Genomic DNA, 26004 nt, shown 5'->3' on the forward strand with positions numbered 1-26004 from the left:
TTTGTATATATGTATAGCGAAATAGCCAGCTTCTTTTGTATATACGTATAGCGAAAAGTTTGCTATGGAGCGCAATTATGCAAACTATAGTTATAACATACAAATATGATTTTTATGTTTGCTCTATGTGAAAGTTGCTCTTTTTTTTAATCTATTTTAAAGATATAATGGCATTCATATAATTATAAAATTTTGATATCACATAAAGTATGATAAAGGGAGAATGATACAACAACATACCTAGTGAAATCTCACTAAGTGGGGTTGAGGAAGGTAGAGCGTACTCGGATCTTACCATTATCTTGTGCGAGGTATAGAGACTGTTTTTGAAAGGCAGTTGACTCAAGTGCATCAATCCAAGTAAAAGAAGAGGGAAAATAATAAAAAATAACTATGTTTTAATCTCGAACAAACTAATTTAACTACTCCCTCTATTTCGATTTATATCTGTTTTTTTACTAGATACGAAGTTTAAGAAAATGAAGGAATTTTTAGACGGAAAAAAAAATCACGCCCAGTGGGACTCGAACCCACAATCGCTTGATTAGAAGTCAAGCGCCTTATCCATTAGGCCATGGGCGCTGTTGTTTCATTCACAATAACCAAATTTATTTATTATGTCTCACTAACATGAATTTTCCATTAATAAATACACTCTCCTTTTTTAATTATTTAGTAGTTTCATTATTTTATTGGATACCAAAAAATAAAAAGAAATGAAAATTAATTTTGAATATGACATGATATTTTGTATAACTGTATATATATATATATATATATATATATACCATCAAGAAAAGAATAAAAAATTAAAGTTCAAACTATTTTAAAGTATATTCTTAAATTTTGTGTCCAATCAAATATGAAGTGAATCAAAAAGGAAGAAATTTAGCTAGCGTTTGACCATAAATTTCCAAAATTTTGGGCAAATATTATTTGAGTGAAATTTCAGCATATGTTTGGCCATAGTATTTGGGAAATATATTTCACCTTTTTAAGAAATTTGATTTAAACCAATAAGTTTTACTAAAAACTATCAAAACTATCATATGTTTGTATTACATAACACATGACTTTGTTACCCTAAGCCGATTGTTCATCATTTTCATCAACAACCATATCATCATTTTCATATTCATTGAATATTTCATCACTACTTTAATGTTCACGTAAAAAAATATGTAAAACAACACAAACAAATACTATAGAGGGTGTTCTTGAAAAAGATAAAAATTTGATGTAAAATTTGAATTATTAAAAGTTTTCAAATAATGAGACTTGGCCCAAATACTAGTTTTTTTTTCTAGTATTTGAGAATTTGGATTATTTATCAAAAATATTTACCAAATAATAACAAATTATATGAACAAATACTATTTTACTAAATTTTTCCTCAAATTTTACTTCAGAAATCTATGGTCAAACAGGTCATTAGCATGATACAATGTATGTTTGATATTGTCACTCAACAGGAAAGAAAATAATGGTAAAAGGAATGTTTGGTGGTCGTAATTATGACTAATTATTATGTTTCTCTTTTTTATCCACATAGTACTGCTGGTCCTACTCCTATATTGGATTGGTAATTAAGGGTAAATTAGTAAAAACACTAATAATTGATAATTAAGGGTAAATTAGTAAAAAATACTAATAATTGGTAATGAAGGGTAAATTAGTAAAACATATATTTTATCTATTTTATTTGTTAGCTTTAGTTTTTTTTGTCTGTCTAAATAGGAATATATTTTTTTAGCAATTCTTTAATTCTAACATTGTACATAATTAAAAGATAATTTAACACATTTTATATATCTTTATTTTTATACCATAAAACTAAAAGATATTATTTATTTTCTTAAATATTGTATCAAGTTAAAATAGATACATAAATAAATTAAAATGGAGCAAATACTTCTTATTTATGAGTTTTTAGAAAGGGGTGTGAAAGGGAAATTTGATAATTAATATGAGATGAAGCGAGTTAACATATATATTTTATTTCTATTTACTTTCAATTAATTACTAATAAAAGACAAAATCATTAAAACTCATTTCAAATCCGTTAATTTGTCAAATAGTTCCAAGATTATTGACCAAAAAAGAAGGGTAAAAGTTTTACCTCCTCCTTTTGAGGTTGCAACCCCGTTCTTACGGTTTAGAAAGCTCCCATTTCGCCTGCTGCTATGGGAATCGTTTTTGCTTTCTTTTCCTCTAGCTACTAAGATCTTTTAGTTCGCCTGATTTTCTCTTGCAATCATAAATAATTATTTTTTCTGTCCCAATTTATGTGGCACTATTCAGATTTTGAGATTCAAACAAGTCTATCTTTGACAGTAAATTTTTCATTTATTTTAAAAATATTTTAAATTCTCAATTATTTTGACTTATGGTACTTTTTACGTAGTTTACAAATATATAAATTTCATTTTAATAAATTCGAAGATTCTTTATGCAAATGCTTGGTCAAACTTAAATTGTTTGACTCTCGAAAAAATGAAAAGTGCCACATAAATTGAGACAAATAGAGTATATTAGTTATACACTACTGGCGGATGGTTCTTAAATTTTACATTAATTTAGTATAATTCTAATTGGTTATATATATAATAACAACAATAATATATTTAGTGTAATTTTACAAGTGGAAGTCTAAGAAGATTGTGTATATATGACTTTACCCCTACTTTGTGAAGGTAGACATATTGTCTCCAATAGACTGTCGGCTTAAACGAAGCATATCAAAATCAATAAGAAAAGAAAAATAGTACTAAAAAAATCATATAGAAAATCACATAGAAAAAACAATTGTAACCACAAAATAGTATGATAAATTAATCAATGAAAACAATAAAGTAATTGTAAAATCAAAGAACATTATAGTAGGAAAGTTACTAATACTAATATTGATAAGAGATATAAGTAGCACTCAACCAAGGGCATATCTACGTGGAGCATTTCGGGTGCTCGAGCACCCATCGACTCCAACAAATTTTTTCTATATCTATAGAGAAAATATGAAGAAACGGATATAATAAAATATAAATAAGCAACCACTTAACAAAGAATACTAGTGGCTGCTTTGGTTCTTTACCTACTCGTCATGAGGTCGACTCTTTCTGGCAGCATTTTTTTTTAAATTGCACCTTTTATTTCAATTAATTTTTTTCCATCTTCTCTCCTTTTTATTTTTTGATTTAATGTAGTGTCATTTACCTTTTTAATCTTCTCTATTTTAAAAAACTTTTTGGTCTCTTTTTCTTTAGTGTAACTCGTGATTATAAGTTATTTTTGATGATAATTAATTAATCGTTGTTTTATTATGTACTATTTTATTGACGTGCTCGAGTTGCTATATATTTATATTTTGTGATCGCTAGCAATTTTATGTTAAAGAAAGTTAGCGAGTGTGAGAACAAGAATTCAAGCATTCACTTTATCAGAAAATAGATTGTCTCTCTAAAAAGGGAAAAAGCTTTAGAATCTTCTTAGGAAGCTTGCCAGCGCCAAGATAATGAGTTGCTTCCGCAGAAAGGCAAGAAAATGTGCTTGAGGAGAAGGACTCACGCTTGGTGATTCAGGAAGATTAAAGAGCAGTGAGCACCCACAACCTTCAAATTCTGGATCCGTCACTGACTCAACTACCTACTAACTTTCTATCCCTAATCCTCGATCTCTATGCATATCATTTTATTTAGAGTCATGTCCTCGGTAAGTTGTAGGTGTATCATATCATGTCTAATCACCTCTTTCTAATACTTCTTCAACCTATCTATATATCTCTTGAATTCCAACATAATCAACCTCTTGCACTGGAGCATATGCTCATCTCCTCTTTACATGCATGTATCATTTCCACCTTGCCATCCTCATCTTGTCTATCATTGTCGTCACCTTGTCCAGTATATCCTCATTTTGTATCCTATCTCTCCTACTATATCCTCACATCCATCTCAACATTCTTATATTCACAATTTGTATCTTTTGAACGTGCGAGTTCTTGACTAGTCAACACTCCACACGCCTATATAATATAGTTGTCTAACAAACACTTTATAAGATTTATCTTTAAGTTTCGATAACAAATATTTTTATCACACAAGACACCATACATGAGCCTTCGTTTCATCCATCCGTCCCAATACAATGTTTAACATCGTCATCAATTTCTCTATTTCCTCGTATAATTGACTCAAGATAGTTGAAATTTTCTCTTTATTGGAGATGACTTGAGTATTAATATTTATTTTCACTTCTGCCTCATAAGTTAAGTTCATATACAAATTCTAGGGCGGGTCAAATTTGAAAGAAAATCGAGCGTATAAATTTTGATTTATACGTATTATATGCATATTATATACAACTATAATACATGTTCAATTTTTTATCACTATTGTTACACCAGCACAATTCCGGAGAAAAATGAAGTCTTTCTACCGGAGATTCTACCGGAGAAGAGAACGATACACGGCGGTATTATTCTTATTTCGCGCAGCTTTAAAGGTGAGATTTTGAACTGATCAGGTACAAGTTTTACAAAATCAATACCAGTTTTTGTTATTTATCACTCTGTAACCTAGATTTTGATATCAAATTCATTGAAATTGCTAGATATGAAGGATTCTATCAACAACCCTAAAAGGGTAATCTTTTGGGATTTGAACCTTAAAAGGTAATTCTAAGTAGCCCATGCTATTTACATATTACTATTATTGTTATGTAAAATGTATTAAGAGCCTTGATTGTAATTTATTAGTTGTTATTGAAGAATTGGGGGAAATTGGGGCTTTTACTATTACCGCGCCTTTGCGACAATTTCCTATCTCAGCTCTAGCAATAGCCATTTATATAGCCTCCTGGAAAGTGATGAATTGTTTTCTATCAGGGGTTTGAAACCATTGGCAATAGCATTCACAATACTGTTGTTCAAACATTATGCCTTGAGGATCCATTACTTTGATTTGGGCAATGGGATAATGACATTGATCTCAATTAGCACTCGAGCATAAGAAATCCTTTTAAGCTTAGTTGTACAATCAACATCACATATAGGTGTTCGTAGCACACTAGCCATCCTACTTAGGGACTTAGGACCCCAACAACTAAATAGAAGATTGAGGAACGTCACCATAGAGGGATAACTTTCAATACCTCATCCTTAGAATTGAAACTGGCCACCCAAGGTTTAACAACAGACTTAGTATTGATCATGTGAGGGCCAAAACTAAGTATTACATCTCTATCCGCTATTGATTGGAATTCACAACATAATAATCCTCAATGTGATAATAGACTTTTGCTTTCTGTGTGAATTTACCCTCACTCTCAAGGAATCTAAGCTACAATTGCTATAGTCGGGGAATCCCAAATAACATATAGTATCATAGCACTTCTCCAAATTATAGATTCACTAGCTACCTACTCTTTGTCCTGTTGTCCTATTTTGACTCTATCCTTAAGCACAGTGGTATGAATTGAATCTATGTTGCTCGGACTCTTCAAAAACGTCAATGAGTGCGTGTTGGATTCTCCAAAAGTAGTGTATTTTGAAGAATCCGACATAGATGCGGCATCGAAAGTGAAGAGTCCATGCAACTTAGAATTGAATACAATTTTAGCATAAAAAATATGCAACATGCAAAATTCATATATATACTAATACTAAAAAAATCATAATAATGGTGCATCATATACCAAATTAGATATTATCATTGTGAAATAAATGCAGTTTATGGCTTCGGTCTTATTCTAACCAATTTTTTAGTCAAACTTTTCTTATTAAGAAAATAATTTAACATTTGTTCAATTTAAAATCCACAAGAGATGATCATAGAGTAATAACAAATGTCTTTAGCTTACTTATTTCAGTCATCAAGAAATTTTTAAAAACGGAATATTTCAATTTATGGATGTACAAAATTAAAGATTGAAACAGACAACATTTTAATATAGGCTAAGAATTTTGAGATATTTTGACAACATTTAAATATGCATAAGACAACCGATTTAATGGTTAAATTTTTTAAAATATAAATATTTATTGCATATGAAATGGTGATATTTTTGAGAGAAGGGTAACTTCATATGAAATTTTGATTTTTGTATGATTGTAGTTGTTGCAGCAATTGTAGAAGCACATTATTAGTTTCTCCAATTTCGGAATAAATGATATATGGTAGAAGATTGAGGAACGTCACCATAGAGGGATAACTTTCAATACCTTATCCTTGACATTGAAACTGGCCACCCAAGGTTTAACAACAGACTTAGTATTGATCATGTGAGGGCCAAAACTAAGTATTACATCTCTATCCGCTATTGATTGGAATTCACAACATAATAACCCTCAATGTGATAACAAACTTTTGCTTTCTGTGTGAATTTATCCTCACTCTCAAGGAATCTAAGCTACAATTGCTATAGTCGGGGAATCCCAAATAACATATAGTATCATAGCACTTCTCCAAATTATAGATTCACTAGCTACCTACTCTTTGTCCTGTTGTCCTATTTTGACTCTATAAGTGGTATGAATTGAATCTATGTTGCTCGGACTCTTCAAAAATGTCAACGAGTGCATGTCGGATTCTACAAAAGTAGTGTATTTTTGAAGAATCCGACATAGATGCGGCATCGAAAGTGAAAAGTCCGTGCAACTTAGAATTGAATACAATTTTAGCATAAAAAATATGCAACATGCAAAATCCATATATATACTAATACTAAAAAAATCATTTTATGCAATATTTGCTAATAAGATTTTGTCAAATATTTTAAAATTATTTCAAGGGTATCATCCATTATAAATATGTGAGAAATATAACAATGACTCAAACAAGAATAAGTTGGGACGCTATTAAATATATTTGTACATTGTATGTAGAAGTAAAATGGTTGTTGCAATTTTTGAACAATTACATTTGAAGTGCTTAAACAAACAAGAAAATAGTTTGTTATGATTATTTTTTTAATCATGGACCGCACATCTTACGGGCTCTAATACTAACAGTGTTGATAAAAGAAGACGATACATTCAATTAGGTTTAAATTATGACCTTTTCGCCATTAAGCTTTTTAACTCACAAAAAAATAGTGTAACATAAATTTACTTGTAAGATTAGAAGAAGAAGACAAAAAATCCAACTAGGTTTAAATTGGACTTTTTACCTGTTAAACTCGATTCACAAAGGCTATAATATGGCAGAGACTTCATTATAGTTATCGTGTGAATAAGGGAAGACGAAAGATTCAACTACAGGTTTACATTATGACCTTTTTTTGCCGCAAAATAGTGTAACATAAATTTACTTGTAAGATTAGTAGAAGAAGACAAAATCCAACTAGGTTTAAATTGGACTTTTTACCTGTTAAACTCGATTCACAAAGGCTATAATATGGCAGAGACTTCGTTATAGTTATCGTGTGAATAAGGGAAGACGAAAGATTCAACTACAGGTTTACATTATGACCTTTTTTTGCCGCTAAATTTAACTCGCATAAATATAAGTATAAGATAATTAAATTATATATGTGACCGTTCTTTCATTTTTTGCTAATACTAATTTAAATTATATATGTGGTCGTTCTTCTTTCATATTTTGCTAAATACTAATAGACTTTTGTATACCCTTAGTAATGGGAAGAAGAGAAGGTAATGGACATGAAAATTGTGTGAATGAATTAACTTAACCTAAAAGCCCAAACCTTTCTTTTCTTGATAGAGAAACGTGGTTGACAGACACTAAGAATTGATTCAGAGAAAGACAATTTATTAATTAGGTTTAAATTGTGACCTTTAAATAGTTATACTTAACGCGACAAAACTACTCCCTTTGTCCCAATTTATGTGATGTTGTTTGACTTGACACGGAGTTTAAGAAAGAAAGACTTTTGAAACTTAAGGTTAAAAACAGGTCATGTGTTCCTTTCTGGTTTATACGGATAGACATTAGCTAGAAAAAACCGGATAAACTTAAATATGGATCTCAAGATGATTAAAATTTAACTTAGTTACCATAATGGGTGGAAATATCATCAGAGTACAAATGTATATTTTCATTTAATAAAAAAAAATTTGTAAGACAATTTGCAACTAATTTCTCTTTTTCTTGAGTACCTTTCATAAAATGAATCAAATTTCTCATTTTCTTTCCCATTATGTGTAAGTGCATTGATTTGACAGTGTTTTGTGTAATTATTTCATATTGATTTTCCTCAAAATCACATTAGAAAATTTTCAATGCGAGTCTGATGAGAGGTTGGCAGGTATCATAGTAACAAAAACTAATTCTACGCAAGATTTTAATATATTTCAAACCAACATAAAATTTCTACAAAATATCATTTATTCCAAAATTGGAGAAACTAATAATGTGCTTCTACAATCGCTGCAACAACTACAATCATACAAAAATCACCATTTCATATGAAGTTACCTTCTCTCAAAATCAATCTTTAATTTTGTACATCCATAAATTGAAATATACAATTTTTATAACTTGCTTGATGACTGAAATGAGTAATCTAAGACATTTGTTATTACTCTATGACCATCTCTTGTGGATTCTAGATTGAACAAATATTAAATTGTTTTCTTAATAAGAAAAGTTTGACTAAAAAATTGGTTAGGATAAGACCGAAGACATAAACTTCATATATTTCAAAATGACAATATCTAATTTGGTATATGATGCACCATTATTTAGTTTTATGCCATAAGCTAAGACATTTGTTATTACTCTATGACCATCTCTTGTGGATTCTAGATTAACAAATATTAAATTATTTTCTTAATAAGAAAAGTTTGACTAAAAAATTGGTTAGGATAAGACCGAAGCCATAAACTGCATATATTTCAAAATGATAATAGCTAATTTGGTATATGATGCACCATTAATTAGTTTTATGCCATAATAGTTATGGGTGGCACCTAAATATCTTCTAATTCAAACTATTCAAAGATTTACACAATCTAAATTCCCCCTATAAATAGAAGTCAATTAGACAAAGAAACTCACAACAACAAAGCCATTCGATCTCGAATATCCAAACAAACACATATCTCCTCTTATTCCTCATATTTAGCCATGCCCAGAACAAAAGTGAAGTTTGCTTTGATTGAAAATAAGACTAAGAGGAAAGCCTCTTACAAGCTAAGATTGAAAGGGTTATTTAAAATGGCTTATGAACTCACCGCACTTTGTGGTGTTGAAATGGCTATAGTCGTCTATAGTCCTTACCAAAACCAACCTGATTTGTTTCCAAATTATGCTAATGCATTCAATACCTTTAAAAGGTTTAGTGAGCTTTCGGTGTTAGATCAATCAAAACACATGATGACGGGAGAAAAGTTCATGAAGCGAAGGATTGTGAAGTTGGAGAAACAATTACATAAGGTAAGGAAAGAAAACAGGGTCAATGAGTGCACAAATAAGATGTATCAAGTGTTGAAAGGAATTGATACTCCCGATGACATGCACCCTTACGATCTCAACGATTTGAGCTTTGTGATAAAACAAAACCTCCAACAGCTACGTGAAGTGATGAAAGCGAAGACTGACGGAGAGGGTTCCACATTGAATGCCCATCAACCTGTGGTACCTCATGGGACCAGCTCTGAGGAGCTAAGGGCTCCTTTGTTGGAAATAATTGGGGCTCCAGTATCAATAGTTCATTCGGTGGCTCCATCGTCGGTTCCTAGTGCGACCAACTTTGAAGAGCTAAGTACTGATCTATTGGTCCCTGTTGTGGATCCAATATCGATGGTTCCTCATGCGGATCCATCGATGGTTCCTTCAGTCGCTCCTACTCAAATGCCCAAACCATTGTGTAATCTAATGGATCCTTTGAGGACTCCTCAAACGGTTCCTCGTGTAGACCCTTCGAGGTTTTCTCCTCCCCCTTTCTCTCCATTTTCTTTAGAAAATTTCCCTCAAATGGTTGTACAACCGTATCCTCCATTACCTCAAGAAATAACTTATAGAAGGGCTCCTGGAATGGCCCCTCCAATGCCTCCAACAACAATGGCTTCTCCCATTCCTTCACCAATAATTACTCCTCCAATGGCTTGCTCGGAACCATCAATGGCTTATTCACCCGCTCATGTTCAAATGCCCAAACCAATGTGTCATCTGGTGGTTCCTTTGAGGACTCCTCAACCGGTTCCTAGTCCTCAACCGAACCCTCTTGTAGACCCTTCGAGGTTTCCTCCTCTTCCTCTCTCTCCGTTTTCTTTAAAAATGTTTCCTCCAATGTTTCCACAATTGTATCCTCCATAACCTTAAAGAATGGTTTTTAGAAGGGCTCATGGAATGCCCCCTCCAATGCATCCAACAAGAGTGGCTTCTCCAATACTTTCACCAATAATGGCTCCTCTAATGTCTTGCTTTAGTGTTTCCTCTAATAACACCCTAGATGGACTCTTCAATGAGTATCCCCCAATGAGTGCATCAATCCCAATGAATAACTATCAGAACTACTCCGTTGGCTTTCCACATAGTCCAACATTGTCTGAGATGCTGGTCGGAAATGATGATGATATAATGACTTTAATTAATGATCCATCTTTCAACAATATTAACATTCAAGATCCAAACCACCACAACAATTTATAAGGATCTAGGACTAATGTCTCTTTTAATTAGCATTGTTTTGTAGGTTCGTGTTGTCGTGTGGACTATTCGTGTCCTTTGTTGTTTTCCATGTCTAAATTGCGTTATAGGACTCTTCATATCTCTTTCCATGTGTCCTCATTTGAAGTGTCCATTTGTTGTGTTTCTTTTTCTTTTTCAAAGTTTGTGGTTTTATTCACTTATTAAATCTGTATTCAGTTTTTTTTTAATGTTTACTATATACTTATATATTTATTTGTGCCTTTATTACTATTATTGAAAATGTTATTGTTAGTATGGTTTTCAAAAATGACCTCTTACACTTCAAAAATCTATCAAATCAGTGTACGTATGTGGTAAATCTTCATGCTCAAACTTTCCTGTGTAAACTAATATAACAACAAAAACATACCCAACATAGTTCCACTAAGTGGGAAAGTGTAAACTTATAACACATCTAAAGTTGAGAATGAATTAAAAAGTAAAGAAGATTATCGTAAAGACCTATTTAAACATCCATGTAATTGAAAAATAAGGTCTAAAATAGTTTCTATTTTAAAAAATCAAGATATAATTAATTATTTGTTTCTTCTTGTAAAGAAATGGATCTTGGGCCTAATCCAAATCAAAAAGCTAGCTCGTAAGAGGAGGATTATTCAACAAATCCAGAAGCTAGCTCTTAAGAGGAGTATTATTCAAGTCTATATAAGGAAACCACCATTTTTTTTTCACCCGATTTGGGACTCCTCAACACCCACCTCATGCCCCAGACCAGATATCTGTCACTTGAGCAATTTAATCTAGGGACCCATCATAGGTAAACAACAATTAGGATGGGTCCTGCTCTAATACCATGTAAAGAAATAGATCTTGGGTCTAACTTAACCTCAGAAGCTAGCTCTTGAAGGAAGATTGTCCAAGTTTATAAAAGGAGACCACCCATCCGTTTTTCATCCGATTTGGGACTCTTCAACACCCGTCTCATGCCCAGGACTAGACATCCGATTATCTGTAGTATCTATGATTAGTTTCATTCAATATATTTATCGGGCTGGTACTAACACTAGTTTTACAAAAACAATAATAATTACTATGTTCTAGTCTCAAATAAGTGGGGAGTCGTCTATATGAATCTTCACTTCTTCATTTAAGCTCATTTGTATCCTCATCATATAAAATAAACTAAAATAAAATAGAAGTAAAAAATAAGTTGGATAGCAATAGCAATTCTCTAACAAGTTTTTTGTAGCCGATTTTTTGCCTTTAAGAACACCCTACTCACTTCCTCATCCTCTGGATTTTCTTGTATCAACATTTCACAATCTTGGATAGCTGCTTTCCATCTTCCCAACTGCATATATCAACTACAACTTTATGATATATACCTTGTTAAATAAGTGTGATCACATCATCTAAAATGTTAAGCGGTTAGAGAGGGCACACTTTTATTTACTTAATTTATTATGTCTTTTAACAAATGTGGTCGAATTACCTTGATATTGCAGTCAGCTCTCCGCAATCTAGCCTTTGTATAGGAAGGACGCAGTACAAGAGCTGCAGTGCAATCTTCCACAGCTTTTTCGAATTGTCCTAGCTTGAATTGACATGCTGCTCTGTTAAACAGTAGAATAGAATTGTATGGCTCTTGTCCTAGTCCTTCAGTGTACTCAAAAGAAGCCTCTGAGAATTTATTTTCTCTGAACAACTCGTTACCTTTTAACCGAGATGATGCCAACCCTTCAATTCTCCTTAGAATTGTGATAATTACTTCATTGCTTTGATCCAATTTTGTTGCTTCTTGAGCTGCAGCTGTAGCCTCCTCAAACCAGCCAACTGTTGCATAGGCCTCAGCTCGAGTGATCAACAAATAAACTGTTTTTACTGAACCAAGAAGGCAAGCACATAGCTCGGTTTTTATATGAGGTACTTTCTGAATTGTGGTGTATGCTTCCTCATGTCTATGCAACTTTATTAATGCTTCAGCCCTCATGGCAAAGATCTTCATTTGAAATCAAGTAAAAGGAAAAAAGTAAGAATCTTTAAACATCTAATTTCTTTATAGACTTTGTACATTAGGGATGGACTTTAGGCCTCATTTTTTTCCCCATTAAGATTAAGACGTGTGAATCTATATGCACATCTAAATGATTAAGATGTTGTCTTTAGATTTGAACACGGAAGGATTAACATCATTTGCTTTTTAACATTTGAATGAACATAATGTAATTATTTGTAAACATAATAAATAAACAAGAAATCAATTATATGTTTAAAAAAAAATTAATTTAATATAATAAAATCATTATTTGATTTAAAAAATGAAATATTCATGTTAGCTAATGATGGTGGGGATGGGTTGTAGTGATGGTGGTAACGGTCTGTGGTGGTTGTGATGTTGGCGATAATATGTTCACTAAATATTTATGTACGCTCTTGTTCTAGTCCTTTAGTGACTAGGAATGGTGGTGGTGATAGTTATTATGGTGGAGGTGGTTGGTGTTGTAGTGACTGTCGTGATGGTGGTGATTGGTAGTGGTGGTTGTGATGGTGAAGTTGGTTGATGTTAGTAGTTGGCGGTGCTGATGATGGCGGCTAAAGAATGTTTTGGTGGTAGTTAATGGTGGTGCTAGTTGTTATGGTTGATTATAAGGATTGACCATAGTGGTGGTAGTGGCTGTTAGTTGTGGTGGAGTTAGCGGCAACAATGGCAGCGGTGGTGGTGGTTGTGATAGTTGGTGGGTGTGCTAGTTGTGATGGTGGAGTTGGTTGGTAGTAGGAGTTAGTCGCAGTGGTGGTGGAGGAGATGACGGTGGTGGTGGGATATATATAATTATAGTAATGGAGGTTATAGGTGTGGTAGTGGCTGACAATAGTGGTGATGGTGATGACAGAGGTGGTTGATAGTTGATGACAATAATGGTAGTTTTCAATGGTGGTGGTGGTTGTGATGGCAAAGGCGGTTAGTGATAGTGAAGACTTTGTTCAAGATCTTAATGATTAAGACCTATACAAACCAATTAGGTGCTTAAATCTTAATGAAAACAAATACACTTAATGGCCTAATGTCTGAACCATTTACATTCAGATCTCCACCAAGTACAAACGAATGAGGCTTAGTTGTAGTGAAACCTGTGGAGCTGAATCTACTCCTAAGGTGATAGAATTTTGTGTTTCCTTTAGCAATGTATTGTAATCTCTCAGCTTCTGTGCTTCTGTGCATTTTAAGAGCCGTCTCTTAATATCATGAGCCTCTGCAATGTCCTTCTTGTCAACTTTTCGCCCTGATTGTTTGTAATGATCTATCGCTTTCTCTGCATCTCCCAGCCTGTCGAAATGATAAAATTTTTTGACTACATTAACCAAATTTAGACAAAATCATCTAAAGAAAATTAATTGACGATTCAAAATGATGAACCTGACGTATAGTCTTGCAAGACGATAATGTGCATTGTGATACGAAGGGTATAGCCGGATGGCCTCTATACATGCAACAACTGCCTCAATCACGTGGCCTAAACTCATCAAAGCTGCTGCCTTGTTGCTATAATAACTAGCATTTCTTGGATCAATTGCAATTGCTTGATTGTACAAATCCAATGCCTCCTCAAGTTTCCCCTGTCTGTACTGTTCATTGCCTAAGGACTTGAGCACATCAGGGTCCAGTTTATTTGCAGAACTGCGAAATGAACTCCCTGGTTGATGGCTTTTTACAGTACTACTAGTTTGCCTTGCTGTGTTCCCGATCAAGATTTTGCCTTTCTTCTGGATAGCCTTTTTGTCACTTGAGGAATTTTGGTTCCCCTGCAGCTTCAAGTTTCCCAAGTGGCTTAGTAGAGTAACATTGCCTGTTGAACTATGATTCAACGTTCCATTCGCCTTGGATTTCCGATGACTAAAGATTGTCATGCTCAATTCACTCGAGGTGAATGTTGGTTCTCTTCTAAGTTTTTGTGTGTATGCCAAGTTCACAACTTGTGACACTTTGTTCTTACTAGAAATCGAATTCTTCGGACAAGTGCTGGTGTGACATCTTCTTGAATTCTTGACAACATTGGTGTCACTGGACTTGGTTGTAATGTTGATTTTTGTGTTAGTATTTCTTCTTGGAAAAAAAGCACCTATTAGACCACAACCTAATCCATTTAGTACTGAATTATCTGCAATTTTTGACATGGTTGATTGACCACTTTTTCTAGTATTTTCCATTTCAATAGTTTCTTAACAGAGGTTTTCAAGAAAATAGAAGCTAACTACTGATCTCAAATTCTCAACTAATTACTGAAAAGATATAAAATAGGAGACTTTATATATAATATATAGAAGGGTCAACTGACAAAAATCAAATATATAAAAACAAAGAAATCAAGATATTTCCTTAATGATATGCCTGTTTTTTTGTTTTTTTAAAAAAAATTTATTTTTCATATAATATGAGTGAATATATTCTATAGTGGGTGTATTTTCTTTAATATTATACGTGCTCGGATTTCACAGATAGGTATTTTTAACATGATGTGATATTATTTATTTCGAACTAAGGGCACATATGTTTGGTTTCTCAAAAGCTACACTATTGAGAGTATTGATAGTATTCATGAGTATGCGTACTGTAGGGTCCATTCAGGAGTGACACTCTTAACATGATTTTCTCCCTATCCAGAGCTCGAACTCGAGACCTTTGATTAAGGGTGGAGTAGTCCCACCACTGCACCACAACCTATGTTGGTTCAACATGTATTACTATTTGTTGTTGCACTTGTTTTGTATTTTACTGATTTATTTTTCTTACAATCTTGCATTTGTTACATTGGGTATAGACATAATTTTAGAACATATGGCTCTTTATTAAGCTTTTCAAATTGAATTTCATAAAACTAGGCCTGCATGTTTGTTTGTAGGAAATGCTTTTCTTCTGCATGGTCTGCCGGCTTGTCTCATCAAGCCAACTACAAAAAATTCATTATTTTGCGATAAAATATGGAAAAGATAATTCTAATACGCAATTTACATTAGTTGAATGACCATATGAGCAGTCGACTCTTACTTTTAAGGTTGTACTTAAGTACATAGTCTGCATTTATAAAATAGTTGAAAACATAGCCATAACACAAATTTCATAGATCATAACAGTTTATAATAATGTTTGAATGATCCATCTATGTATGCAACTTGAATAATCAATTTTTTGAGCTTATAAAAGGCGGAATGACCTGGGAGACCCTTGTACTTGACTCTGTTTGTAAGTTGAACCATTGTACTTATGACTTTACCAAATGGACCCTTAAACTCATTCAAACACTATTTTAAACCCCTTTCCTATCTAATGTGTGCGTGTGTACTACACTCTTTTTACACATGAAATACCATGTCATTTTTTAATGACACGTCATTATTATTATTTTTCCAATGACACATCAAAAATCAAATTTTAAAAGTAAATAATACTAAAAAATAAAAAGTGCAATTTTCTCTCTCTTTCCCCTTCCTACTTCATCTTCTTCATTCCCATCCACGCTTATGCCTCACCCCAAAAATAAAAAAAACCATCATTTTCATCTTTCTTCATATTTCACACTCAAAAGTTTTCTCAATCATATTTATAGATTGTAATTAGCTCTTGCACATGTTTTAGGTTCTATTTATTTTGATTTAATAAAAAAAAATCAAGAAAACTTCAAGTTGGGAAAAATGTATTTAGGAGCAAATTCAAGCAATAGATCTTAAATTTATGAAAATGGTGAATGATATGTTTTCTTGCAAAAGCTTTTTTAATTTTATATTTGATGATTATAGTGATGGGGTGTATCTCAAAGAAGAAGAATAGAAAAGGGGTAGGGGTGGGGGTGGGGGTGGGGGTGTCTGGGGCTGAAGAAGAAGAGAAAAAAAGATGGGGTGGGGCTGAGGAAGAAGAGAGAAAGAGTGGGGGTGGGGTGAGGTGGGGTGGGCTGAAGAAGAGAAAAAAGATGGGGTGGGGCTGAAGAAGAAGAGAGAAAGGGTGGGTTGGGCTGAAGAAGAAAGGTTTTGAATTTTTTTTTTAAAAATTATTATTATTATGTCTTATAATTTTGATAATTTTTAAATAAAAATATTGCATTCACTTGCTTTAAAACGAGTGTGGTCTCACATTTGTCCAACTCAGCCATTTTAATGTCACATAAGCTCGGTCAATGGTCAAAGCGGTTTAGAAAATAGAGTTTCATCAAGTTTAAGAGTTCATTTGGCAAAGTGATGAGTAAAATGGTTCAACTGACAAACGGAGCCAAGTATAGGGGCCTCCTAGGTCATTCCGCCCTTATAAAAACATCAACTACTTTACCCAAGTTGTTAAATTGGTCATTAACATATTACAAGTAAGTTTTTTTTTACTAATACGGTTCGATGAAGCATAATTTCTAGAACCATTTCTTCTTCATATTTAGGAAAAGTAAGTTTAAATTCTAAATATTCTTTGCAAAAGAAATAGTCAAATACAACTCCAACTCTAACATAAAAAATTCCAAATGAAGTTAAAAAAAATGATTTTCATGACCAAACACCCTCAATATTATTTGAAGTTTTGATTTGCACGTGGGATAAACAAGGTAAAAAGTCCAAAATCACTCGTCTCCAATGTAATTCATGTAAATCAACCCCTAAAAGTCCATATATGTGAAAATCAATCCCATTTTTCTGTACATAGAAGGATGAGAAGTTGAAAACCGATAAAGGGCCTAATCCAAAGGCCCATAATCACACTTGCATTTCCCATAAGACACAAACTAGCTAGAATATGATAATATTTCACTTCTCATATCAAAATTATAACTTCTTTTTTTTTTTCCAAATTCATGCCGAAGATACATCTGAGACCTTCCTTCTAGATAGAAACTACATGTAAGAGTGTGTCCTACAAGAAATGATAAAAAAAAAATCTATGTTTCAGCGGACATCATGCATTATATCAATAGGTCCCATTATTAATTACTCTAATTGAGAAATTTACCTTAATTTATACCTCGCAAAGCTAAAAACGCCACACTATGAAATAGAGGGAGTATCTCTTACAACTAGTTAAGCTAATTGTGACCACTTTTACGTGGTACATGTGCTTTGTGCTTATTCTCTCCTTTTTATTGAGTTAGAAGTTTTGATGGTCACTCAAATTTGGATAATTAATTATCATAATTATTTAATTTAATTTTTCTTTTAAAAATCACTTAATTTTATCAAATTTGCTTCCGTGATCATTAATTCTAGAAACATAATTTTTGGTACTTATTTAATGACGTGACAATTAAAAATTCTTAGATAAAAAAAGATATAAAAGCTTAAATACATTTCTTATATAGTGAACTTATTAAAAAGTTAATTTACAAGCTCTCCCGGCTTATTTTAGTTTTAAAATCTCAAGTGGATGATAAATCGAAATAAGAATTTGGTCAAGTTTATGATAAATTGGGTCCTAAATAAATTCAAATATTAATTTTAATTTTTAAGATAATTTTTTCCTAAAAATTTGGAGTTGTCACGTCATTAGATAGGTACTGAAAATTTTATTTATAGGAATAATGGCCATGAAAACTAAATTGGTTGAGTAACTTTTGGAAGAAAAAACAAAACAGAGTGAATATAATGGCTAATTATCTGAGGTTGAGTGATCATCTCTTTTTATTTGATCCCTCTTAGACTTAATATGGAGTTTGAGAAAGCAAGTGAAAATTTTCAAATCTTGTGATCTTAATAACGATTTATAATGTACCAAAATATGTTTTGAATCTTGTAATCTTAAATATGTCACATGAGATATTGGATTAAAGAGTTAATATAGAAAGTGACATTCTTTTTAAAAAAAATAAAAGTAAAGAGTAAGAAACATAAACTAAAACAAAGTGAGTTATCTTACTATCATATATATATATATATATTCATTAGTTTCAATTAATGTATTTTCTTTTATTGATTTTTTTAAAAAAAAGAGTCACAGTGTTTTCAAAAACGTTTTTGAGGTGAGTCTCGAGGCGGGGCGTATCAAAAACGCTCTAGGGTGTAAATTAAAGACGTAGATCCTAAGGCATAAGTTCTAAAATTTGAGGCGTAAGCCTCAAGCATAAAAATGTAAGTCTTGGGTATGAAAAACGTAGACCTGGGAGTTTTTAATTTTTTTTAAAACCTTTTTTACTTTAAATCATATTTTTTATTATTGGTGTAATGATATTTCTCAAATAGTAATTATAATACTTTTTTTCTTCATTATTGATTATTAATACTTATCTCAAATAAATATAATTTCTACATATTATAGGTTATTTATAAAAATTTATTTGTAAAATCATTGAAAGGTTTACTTTTGCTTAGTTTATTAGTAACAAAACTATAAAATTGAATATACATGAGACTACGCCCCGTAGATCCATGAGACTTACGCCCCGTGTCTCGAAGCTTACACCTCTCCCCGTACTGTATAAATACCTCACCTCACACCCCACCTTTTAAAACACTGGAGTCACATTTATATATATCAAATAATTTTTAGTTTAAAATCCACATTTTACCCTAAAGGATAACTTTATACAAAAATGACACGGGTTGATTAAAATTACTCAAAAGATATTTTTAATATGGTATGCACATATTTTTCTTCCATTCATTTCCATGACACTTTTCTTGTTTTCATTTTTTCTCATTTTCACACTTACCCTCAAAGCTTCCTTCCAATGGAGACCCCATCTACCCCCCACCCCACCCCACCCACCCCCCCTACCCCCCACCTCTCCTTTGTAATTGCTTCATGTTTCTCTTTTGAGTGAGTGGAAAACATAAATTGATCCAAGCTTTATTGCCTTGTATGCCTCTCTTTTAGAACCCTTCTTAAAGCCTTTACAATCTTTTTCTCTCTTTTCTTCTCCTCTCTTTCCTTTCATTATTCCAAAACCCTAATACAAGATCTTACAAGAAAACATATGATCCAACAACTCTCAAATCTCTACACTATAAACAACCATCATGTTTGATTTTTTCTTTTCTTTCTAATCAAACGTGTGTGAAAATAACCTTAATACCTAGTGGTCCATGAATAAGAGGCAAAGGACAAGTTTGTTAAGTTAACTATTAATTTTGTAGATCTTTCAAGATATAAGGTAGGTGTAAAACTTTCCTCTTAACTCACTTTTTCATATTCCTTTCTTAGATCAATCTCTTTTTAAGAATCCCATTTCTTCTTTTCTTTCACCAAACTAATTTTCAACTTTTTTTTTTCTAATAGGAGACATGGATTCTTGCAATAGTGGTAGTGTACAATCTTCAAGTGGTGATGATCAAGAATATGATTCAGTACATCATGGAGCATCACCAATATCAACTTTCTTGAATTCTTCAAACCATTTTGGTTCAATCTCATCAAGTGATCATCCATTATTACCACAATTTCATTCTCAACAACCCTCTCTCTTTAATCCTCATGACACACAAAATTTCAACTCCAATTTTCATGATTCAACAAATGTTCCATACAACAATGATCTTATTTGGCCTAAAGACATTACAAGATCTAATCAGCACCCTAACAATAATTTCAACAACTTTGGAAACTTAACATCCTCAATATCACCAAATCTTCCTCCTCCTCCTCCTCATCATCATCATCACCAAGCTCCATACTATGATTCTCCTACAATACCAATAAACCCCTCCATTGTTCAACCTAATATGGGAAAAAATCCAAGAAAAAGAAGTAGGGCATCGAGGCGTGCCCCAACAACTGTCCTCACCACAGACACTACAAATTTTCGACAAATGGTTCAAGAATTTACTGGGATCCCAACAACACCATTTACAGGTTCTGCCTACACTCGTCGCTTTGATCTTTTCTCAACCGCTAGCTCAGCCATGAAAAGATCAGCTCATATGGATAATTTGGGACCTCTTAATTATACTCTTAGGCCATCTACACAAAAGGTTCAAAATTCTCAATTTATGCCACACTTTTTGAGTTCTAGCATGATTAATAATCATGATACATTAATAATGCCAACAAATAATAGCATAGTTGGTGCTACAAATAATACAAATGCTTCCACATTTGATCAAATTAATAAGTCATTTACTAGTACAATTCCATCTCATTTGGATGAAATGGGGATGAACCATCATGAGCAAATTAGTGCAAATCTTGGTGGATTTGATCAATGTGGGACATTTGGTGGAGATCAAGAACAATCAAGAAAAGATAGGAACATTTCAAGATTATTGTTTGATGGGAATATATAGTGGTAGTACTAATTATTCACAACATTCATGTTGGTGGATATTTATATTATTGAATTGTTCAAGCTTCTTCAACATGAGAATTCAATCATCTTTAGATGATTTGATTGATCCTAATTAATTAGTTTTTTAGTCTTAGATTAACGTTATGGACAATGTTTACTATGATCAAGTATGTGGAGAATTCATTGATGACGTTGTTCATCTTGATTATTTGTTTAATATGGTTTATTTTGTTTAATTGTATAGCATTATGATGTATGCACATGTTAGTATGACATAGATTTTACTAGGAGTACTTCTTTATGATGATTGACAGAATTTTAGGGTGTGTTACAATACGCCGACCCACGTTAAAAGTTTTCTTTTCTTATGAGATTTCAATTGAATAGCAAATAATAGTTATTTTAAACATCGTCAATTATTCGTAAGAAAGGAAAATGTATTTTTCTAAAAAAAATAAGTGGGTTCTTAGCCTTTTTCTTTTACTGCGTTTGATATGTAAGTATAAAAATAATATCATAAAAATATTTATATATAATAATATAGATAAATACTATGGAAGGTGGAAGTGTGGGAGTGGAGAATATGGGGTAGTAGGGATGGGCTATAAGGGTGGTCAGGGTGAAGAGGAGATGTGTTAGAGAGTGGAAGGACGCAGTCAATGTGAAATTTAATTTGTAGAATTCATTTTCTCTATTTTCACTAAAGAAGTCATTTTCCTGATGAAAGTATTTTTCAAATTCTTTTACCAACATAATAAAAAAAAAAAAATATTTTTCAGAAAATATTTCCATCCGTGGTAAAAAAAACTTCCATTATATCATCATCTTCTTAGCTTGTTCTTGCTATCATCATTGAGGTATTTTTCATTGCTTTTTAAATTTGTTAGGTTCCATTAATCATGAAACATATTTTGTCGTTTTATATGACCTCATAATGATGTCGAATTAACTCTTGGATTAAGAAAGTTTTTAATTCCTATAAAGGTGTCTAATCATCAATTACACTTCAATCAATACTCTATTTTGAAACATAATAGAGGAAGATTAAATGGTTATTCCTTTGGTTTTGAATTTTAAACACAAACCACAACAAAATTTAAAATGGCCAGCCGTGCGCTCAGGGTGCACGGGAGGCCAGCTTCCGCCCCTCCTGATATCTTGCGCCATGCCGAGAGGTGACATAATGCGTGACGTTCAGACAAACAGACGTGTCTTCAATCTAATGACTTCGATCGCTTAAAACATGAAAAACTTTTTAAATAAAAATTCATCCTTTCTTCACTATAGAATTTTATAGAAGTTCAAAAACAAAATAAAATATAATAAAATTATTATTTATTTATTACAAAAGCGTATCAAGTCAAACATATAAAAATAAATACGGACAAAGAGAGTAGAAGATATTAGGAAATTTGAGGGGTTAAAATGAGTGTATCATAATTTCTAAGTTCAAAATTCCAATGATAGTGAAATCTTGGGGAATGGGAGGGGGCAAAAAAGCAAAGTAAAATTGATAGATATGATTAACCAATAGAAATTTATTTATTTGTGGAGATTTAATTTATAGAACCTTTTGAAAGGATGTTGTGACATATGAAACACTCTATTGAATCATGGTGGCCCCTTTTACATAATAATAATAATAATCTGGTTTTTAGCAATTATGATTATTGTTTCTTATTATAGAAAAAAACAAAAAAAAAAAAAAAAAAACATCTCTATCTAACTTTTGTCCTTTGGCCAATTCTTAGTTACTATGTCTCTTGCTAAAAGAAAATTGAATTCTATGCCAAGATTGATGTTTTAAAAAAAAAGTTATAATTCATGTAATATAGTTAACTCATCAAATTTCGTTAAGTAAAACAGTATTAATTTTAAAAATTGTGATTTTAAATATTGTAATACTTTTGTACGTGGCCTGCAAAGCATGTCATAACAATGTGTGCGATGACGAATATAAAATATTGTTCATAGGTGCATGTGAATCAAATATCTTTTATATTTAGATATATCTCATGTATATGTTATTGTGGATCCATGGCAATTATTATTGATTGTATATGTTAATATGAGGTCATTATTGGTCACATAAATTTTAAATTCTGATTCTATCGCTATTTGTGTGATTATATAGAATGAGAAGTTTATAGTTAGATGCTTTCAAATATTGAAATGTATGAACTAATAAGAAGATAGTGTTATACTATACTATATATATATAGTACATAAACCGGAACAAAGGAGTAATACAATCTAGTCACTTATAGAAATTATTGTAATCAAGCACTTACTAGTACTTAATAAGATATTGTAATGATTAATTTACTACTCTTTTAGTTTATTTTTATTTATCTAATTATAGTTAATAATTAGATAAAAATTTTAAAAAAATGATAAATTATCTCTTGTGAGTTTACCATTTTACCCCTACTAATTATGAAGTGGATGAATTAAAAATTTAATATTTGCAAAAAATTCTACCTTTTTTAAAGTAATTAATTGAGGGTATAATAGGAATTTTTTTTTGGTTCTTTCTTGATTTATCAAAATGGACAAGTAAATAGTAATTAAAGACAACTATAAAAAAAAAGTGAACAAATAAATAAGGACAGAGGGAGTAAGTAAAAAAGGACATGAGATTATAGTTAGTTACTATATTGATTAATGGTAAATACTCCTTCAATACCCTTAATCAAAGGTCTGTGGATCGAGTCTCCCTAGTTAAAAGATGCACTTCTATTAGGAAACGTTTTATCTTTCATTATGAAACAGATGAATTTAAATTTAACCGAACTTCGATACAGATACGTATTTATCCCAATGATTTCTAACTAGATAAAGCATGACCAAGCTCTACATCTTCTCCCCGTCATCCAACCCTCATTCTCCTCTACCTGTTACATCTACTTTTACTTTTTAAAATTAAAAAAAAAAGAAAAAAATTAAAAAACTTTACATGAGCATAGACATGATTAATTTCTTGAAAGGGCAATCGTAATAATGAAAAAGTTTTACATATAGTCTTTTCACGTAGTATTTGGTTGGTCTTTATATTATGCATGATTGATATATTAAATCGTACTAATATGAACATCGACAGAGTTAGTATTTTCACTGAGAAAAATTCGAAGTATAAACGAGTAAAACATAAGAAGAATAAGTTGAAGAGGGTTCAACATATATGTACATTAAAAAAAAGTTAATTATAATATTATTTTTTTATTGAAAGGGGTTTGAATGAAGCTCTTCAATTCGATCCTATCTAACTTCGTCCCTGAATATGAGTTGTGATGGTATGATTTAAGATATTTTCTTTTTTAATTAGAGATTTCGTATTCAAACCTTGAATAATATGAATATCGAACATCAGATAAAAAAAATCGTGGCAGATCATAGCCAGTTTTCTACCCTACGTTACGTCCGTGATTATGGGAAAGGGAAGATGAATGCACCAAAGTTTATATTATTAAAAGAAGAAGAATCTTCTACTATACACAGCTGCCCCAGCTCACTTTAAAGAATATTGCTAATTAAATTAATTATGAAGAAAATTCTTTCATAATTTTAAAATATTATTTTCGTTAAACTGAATGAATCATTAATAGATCTAGTCAAATCTTTATTATAACATTATTTCTTTATAATAGCAACGTTTTATGTTATATTTTAATTTTTTACGATAATATTCTATTTATATTAATAATGACATTTAGATATATACTTTTTGTAAAATAAATCTTCTATTATAAGACATATATTATATATAAAAATAAACGGCCATCATCGTTAATGTCATCCACGTTATAAATTTCAAGTATTAATATTTACAAATAATTATATTTTAATAGTGTCCTCAGTTATAATCATAGCGAAAAAACTACTAATATTTATCTTTTTTTACCATCATACTCTTTCTATTTTCTTTTACTAACAAGTATATTCCTTTTTCTTGGTACATGACAATATCAATCCTGTTAACTCATTTGCTAAATTATTAATATTATATAGAGTGTTTTCTAAAATTATTTTTCATCCGGTGTTCAGAATCTATATTAAAATCACTGACTAATATAGGTCGAATCATACACCTAGGTGTTTAGGTTGGGGTGCCAGGGAGGGGTAGGGGGGAGTGGGTATGGGGGGCCCTTTAGAACAAATCAAAATGAAACATCATTGCGGCATGTGAGCCCAAAAGTTGTTTAAAACATATAAACATGTGGGATGGAGAAATAGACTTTGGACCAACACCAATATTAGACTTATTAACTAACAATTAGTACTACATACAACTTAATTTGATTAGACACAAAATTTAAAAAAATATTCTAAAATTTTATGCTCTTAAATTAAAATTTTGTGATTTTATTCGTCGAATGTTAAAATTAAAAAACTTACTAAGAAAACATTTTGCAATTAGAAAGAATATTCGAAGGTTTCTTATATTCTTTTCCCTCAATGCATATGTTCGAGGAAGAATTAGTAATATTGTATTGATTGTAAAGATGTAATATATATTCGATCATGTATTTGACCCAACCATCCTTGTTTGTTTTGGGATGTAACTTTATTTCTTAACTAAGCTCAACAAATAAATGTCATGTTCGATCATGATTTTGATCCAAACCATTCTCGTTTGTTTTGGGCCTAGCCATAGATAACATATTGACAGGATATAGACGTTATCTACAACAAATTTAGCAAGGTTGTTGTATTCTAGAACACTCCACATGCAAGATCCCAAGAGCTATGAAGAATAATATTTTACTTTGATTAGAAGTTCCATCAATTATATTATTCACAATTTAACGATGTTCGACTAGATTCGAAAATTAAGAAAAAAATAATGAAGAATTGATCTAAAAAGCCGATGAATATATAATATATGTATAATTTATATATAATATGTGTATAATCATAGATATATAATCAATATATATTGATTATTAGAAAAAAAAAAACAATAAATTTATTCGACTATTTTTTTTATTCTTAATTTGTTCGACTATTTATGTGAAAGATCCCCCTCCCTCCCAAAATTAATTTGTGAAACATACCACATATAATTTATAATGTTGAGGTTAATTTACTCTATGACATGTTAGGTCATTTATATAAGTCGTTATTAAAAGTACTAAAGGGAAGGTTAATAC

General features: G+C 31.5%; 3 protein-coding genes and 1 non-coding gene across 4 annotated transcripts in view; 2 read left to right on the forward strand and 2 right to left on the reverse strand.

Annotated features, from left to right (window-relative positions):
- The window catches only part of LOC125820192 (phosphopantothenate--cysteine ligase 2-like), a 429006-nt gene that overhangs the window by 289018 nt on the left and 113984 nt on the right, over positions 1 to 26004 (forward strand). The gene's annotated exons all lie outside the window — the stretch shown is intronic.
- Positions 510 to 582, reverse strand: TRNAR-UCU (transfer RNA arginine (anticodon UCU)). The gene has a single exon. It is a non-coding gene; the product is annotated as a tRNA-Arg (tRNA).
- LOC125820282 (inactive TPR repeat-containing thioredoxin TTL3-like) lies at positions 10301 to 14791 on the reverse strand. Its single transcript, XM_049499726.1, has 5 exons — positions 14023 to 14791; positions 13737 to 13932; positions 12100 to 12606; positions 11890 to 11958; positions 10301 to 10417 (listed from the first exon to the last, which is right to left on the reverse strand). The coding sequence occupies exons 1-5, from the start codon at positions 14778 to 14780 to the stop codon at positions 10301 to 10303; spliced, it is 1647 nt and encodes a 548-aa protein (XP_049355683.1). The 5' UTR covers positions 14781 to 14791.
- LOC125820189 (hypha-specific G1 cyclin-related protein 1-like) lies at positions 19485 to 21071 on the forward strand. Its single transcript, XM_049499617.1, has 2 exons — positions 19485 to 19723; positions 19849 to 21071. The coding sequence occupies exon 2, from the start codon at positions 19854 to 19856 to the stop codon at positions 20850 to 20852; it is 999 nt and encodes a 332-aa protein (XP_049355574.1). The 5' UTR covers positions 19485 to 19723; positions 19849 to 19853; the 3' UTR covers positions 20853 to 21071.

This window comes from Solanum verrucosum, unplaced genomic scaffold, assembly GCF_900185275.1.
Source record: "Solanum verrucosum unplaced genomic scaffold, falcon-dt-bn FXZP01000229.1, whole genome shotgun sequence".
In the NCBI taxonomy this organism is placed as follows: Eukaryota; Viridiplantae; Streptophyta; class Magnoliopsida; order Solanales; family Solanaceae; genus Solanum; species Solanum verrucosum.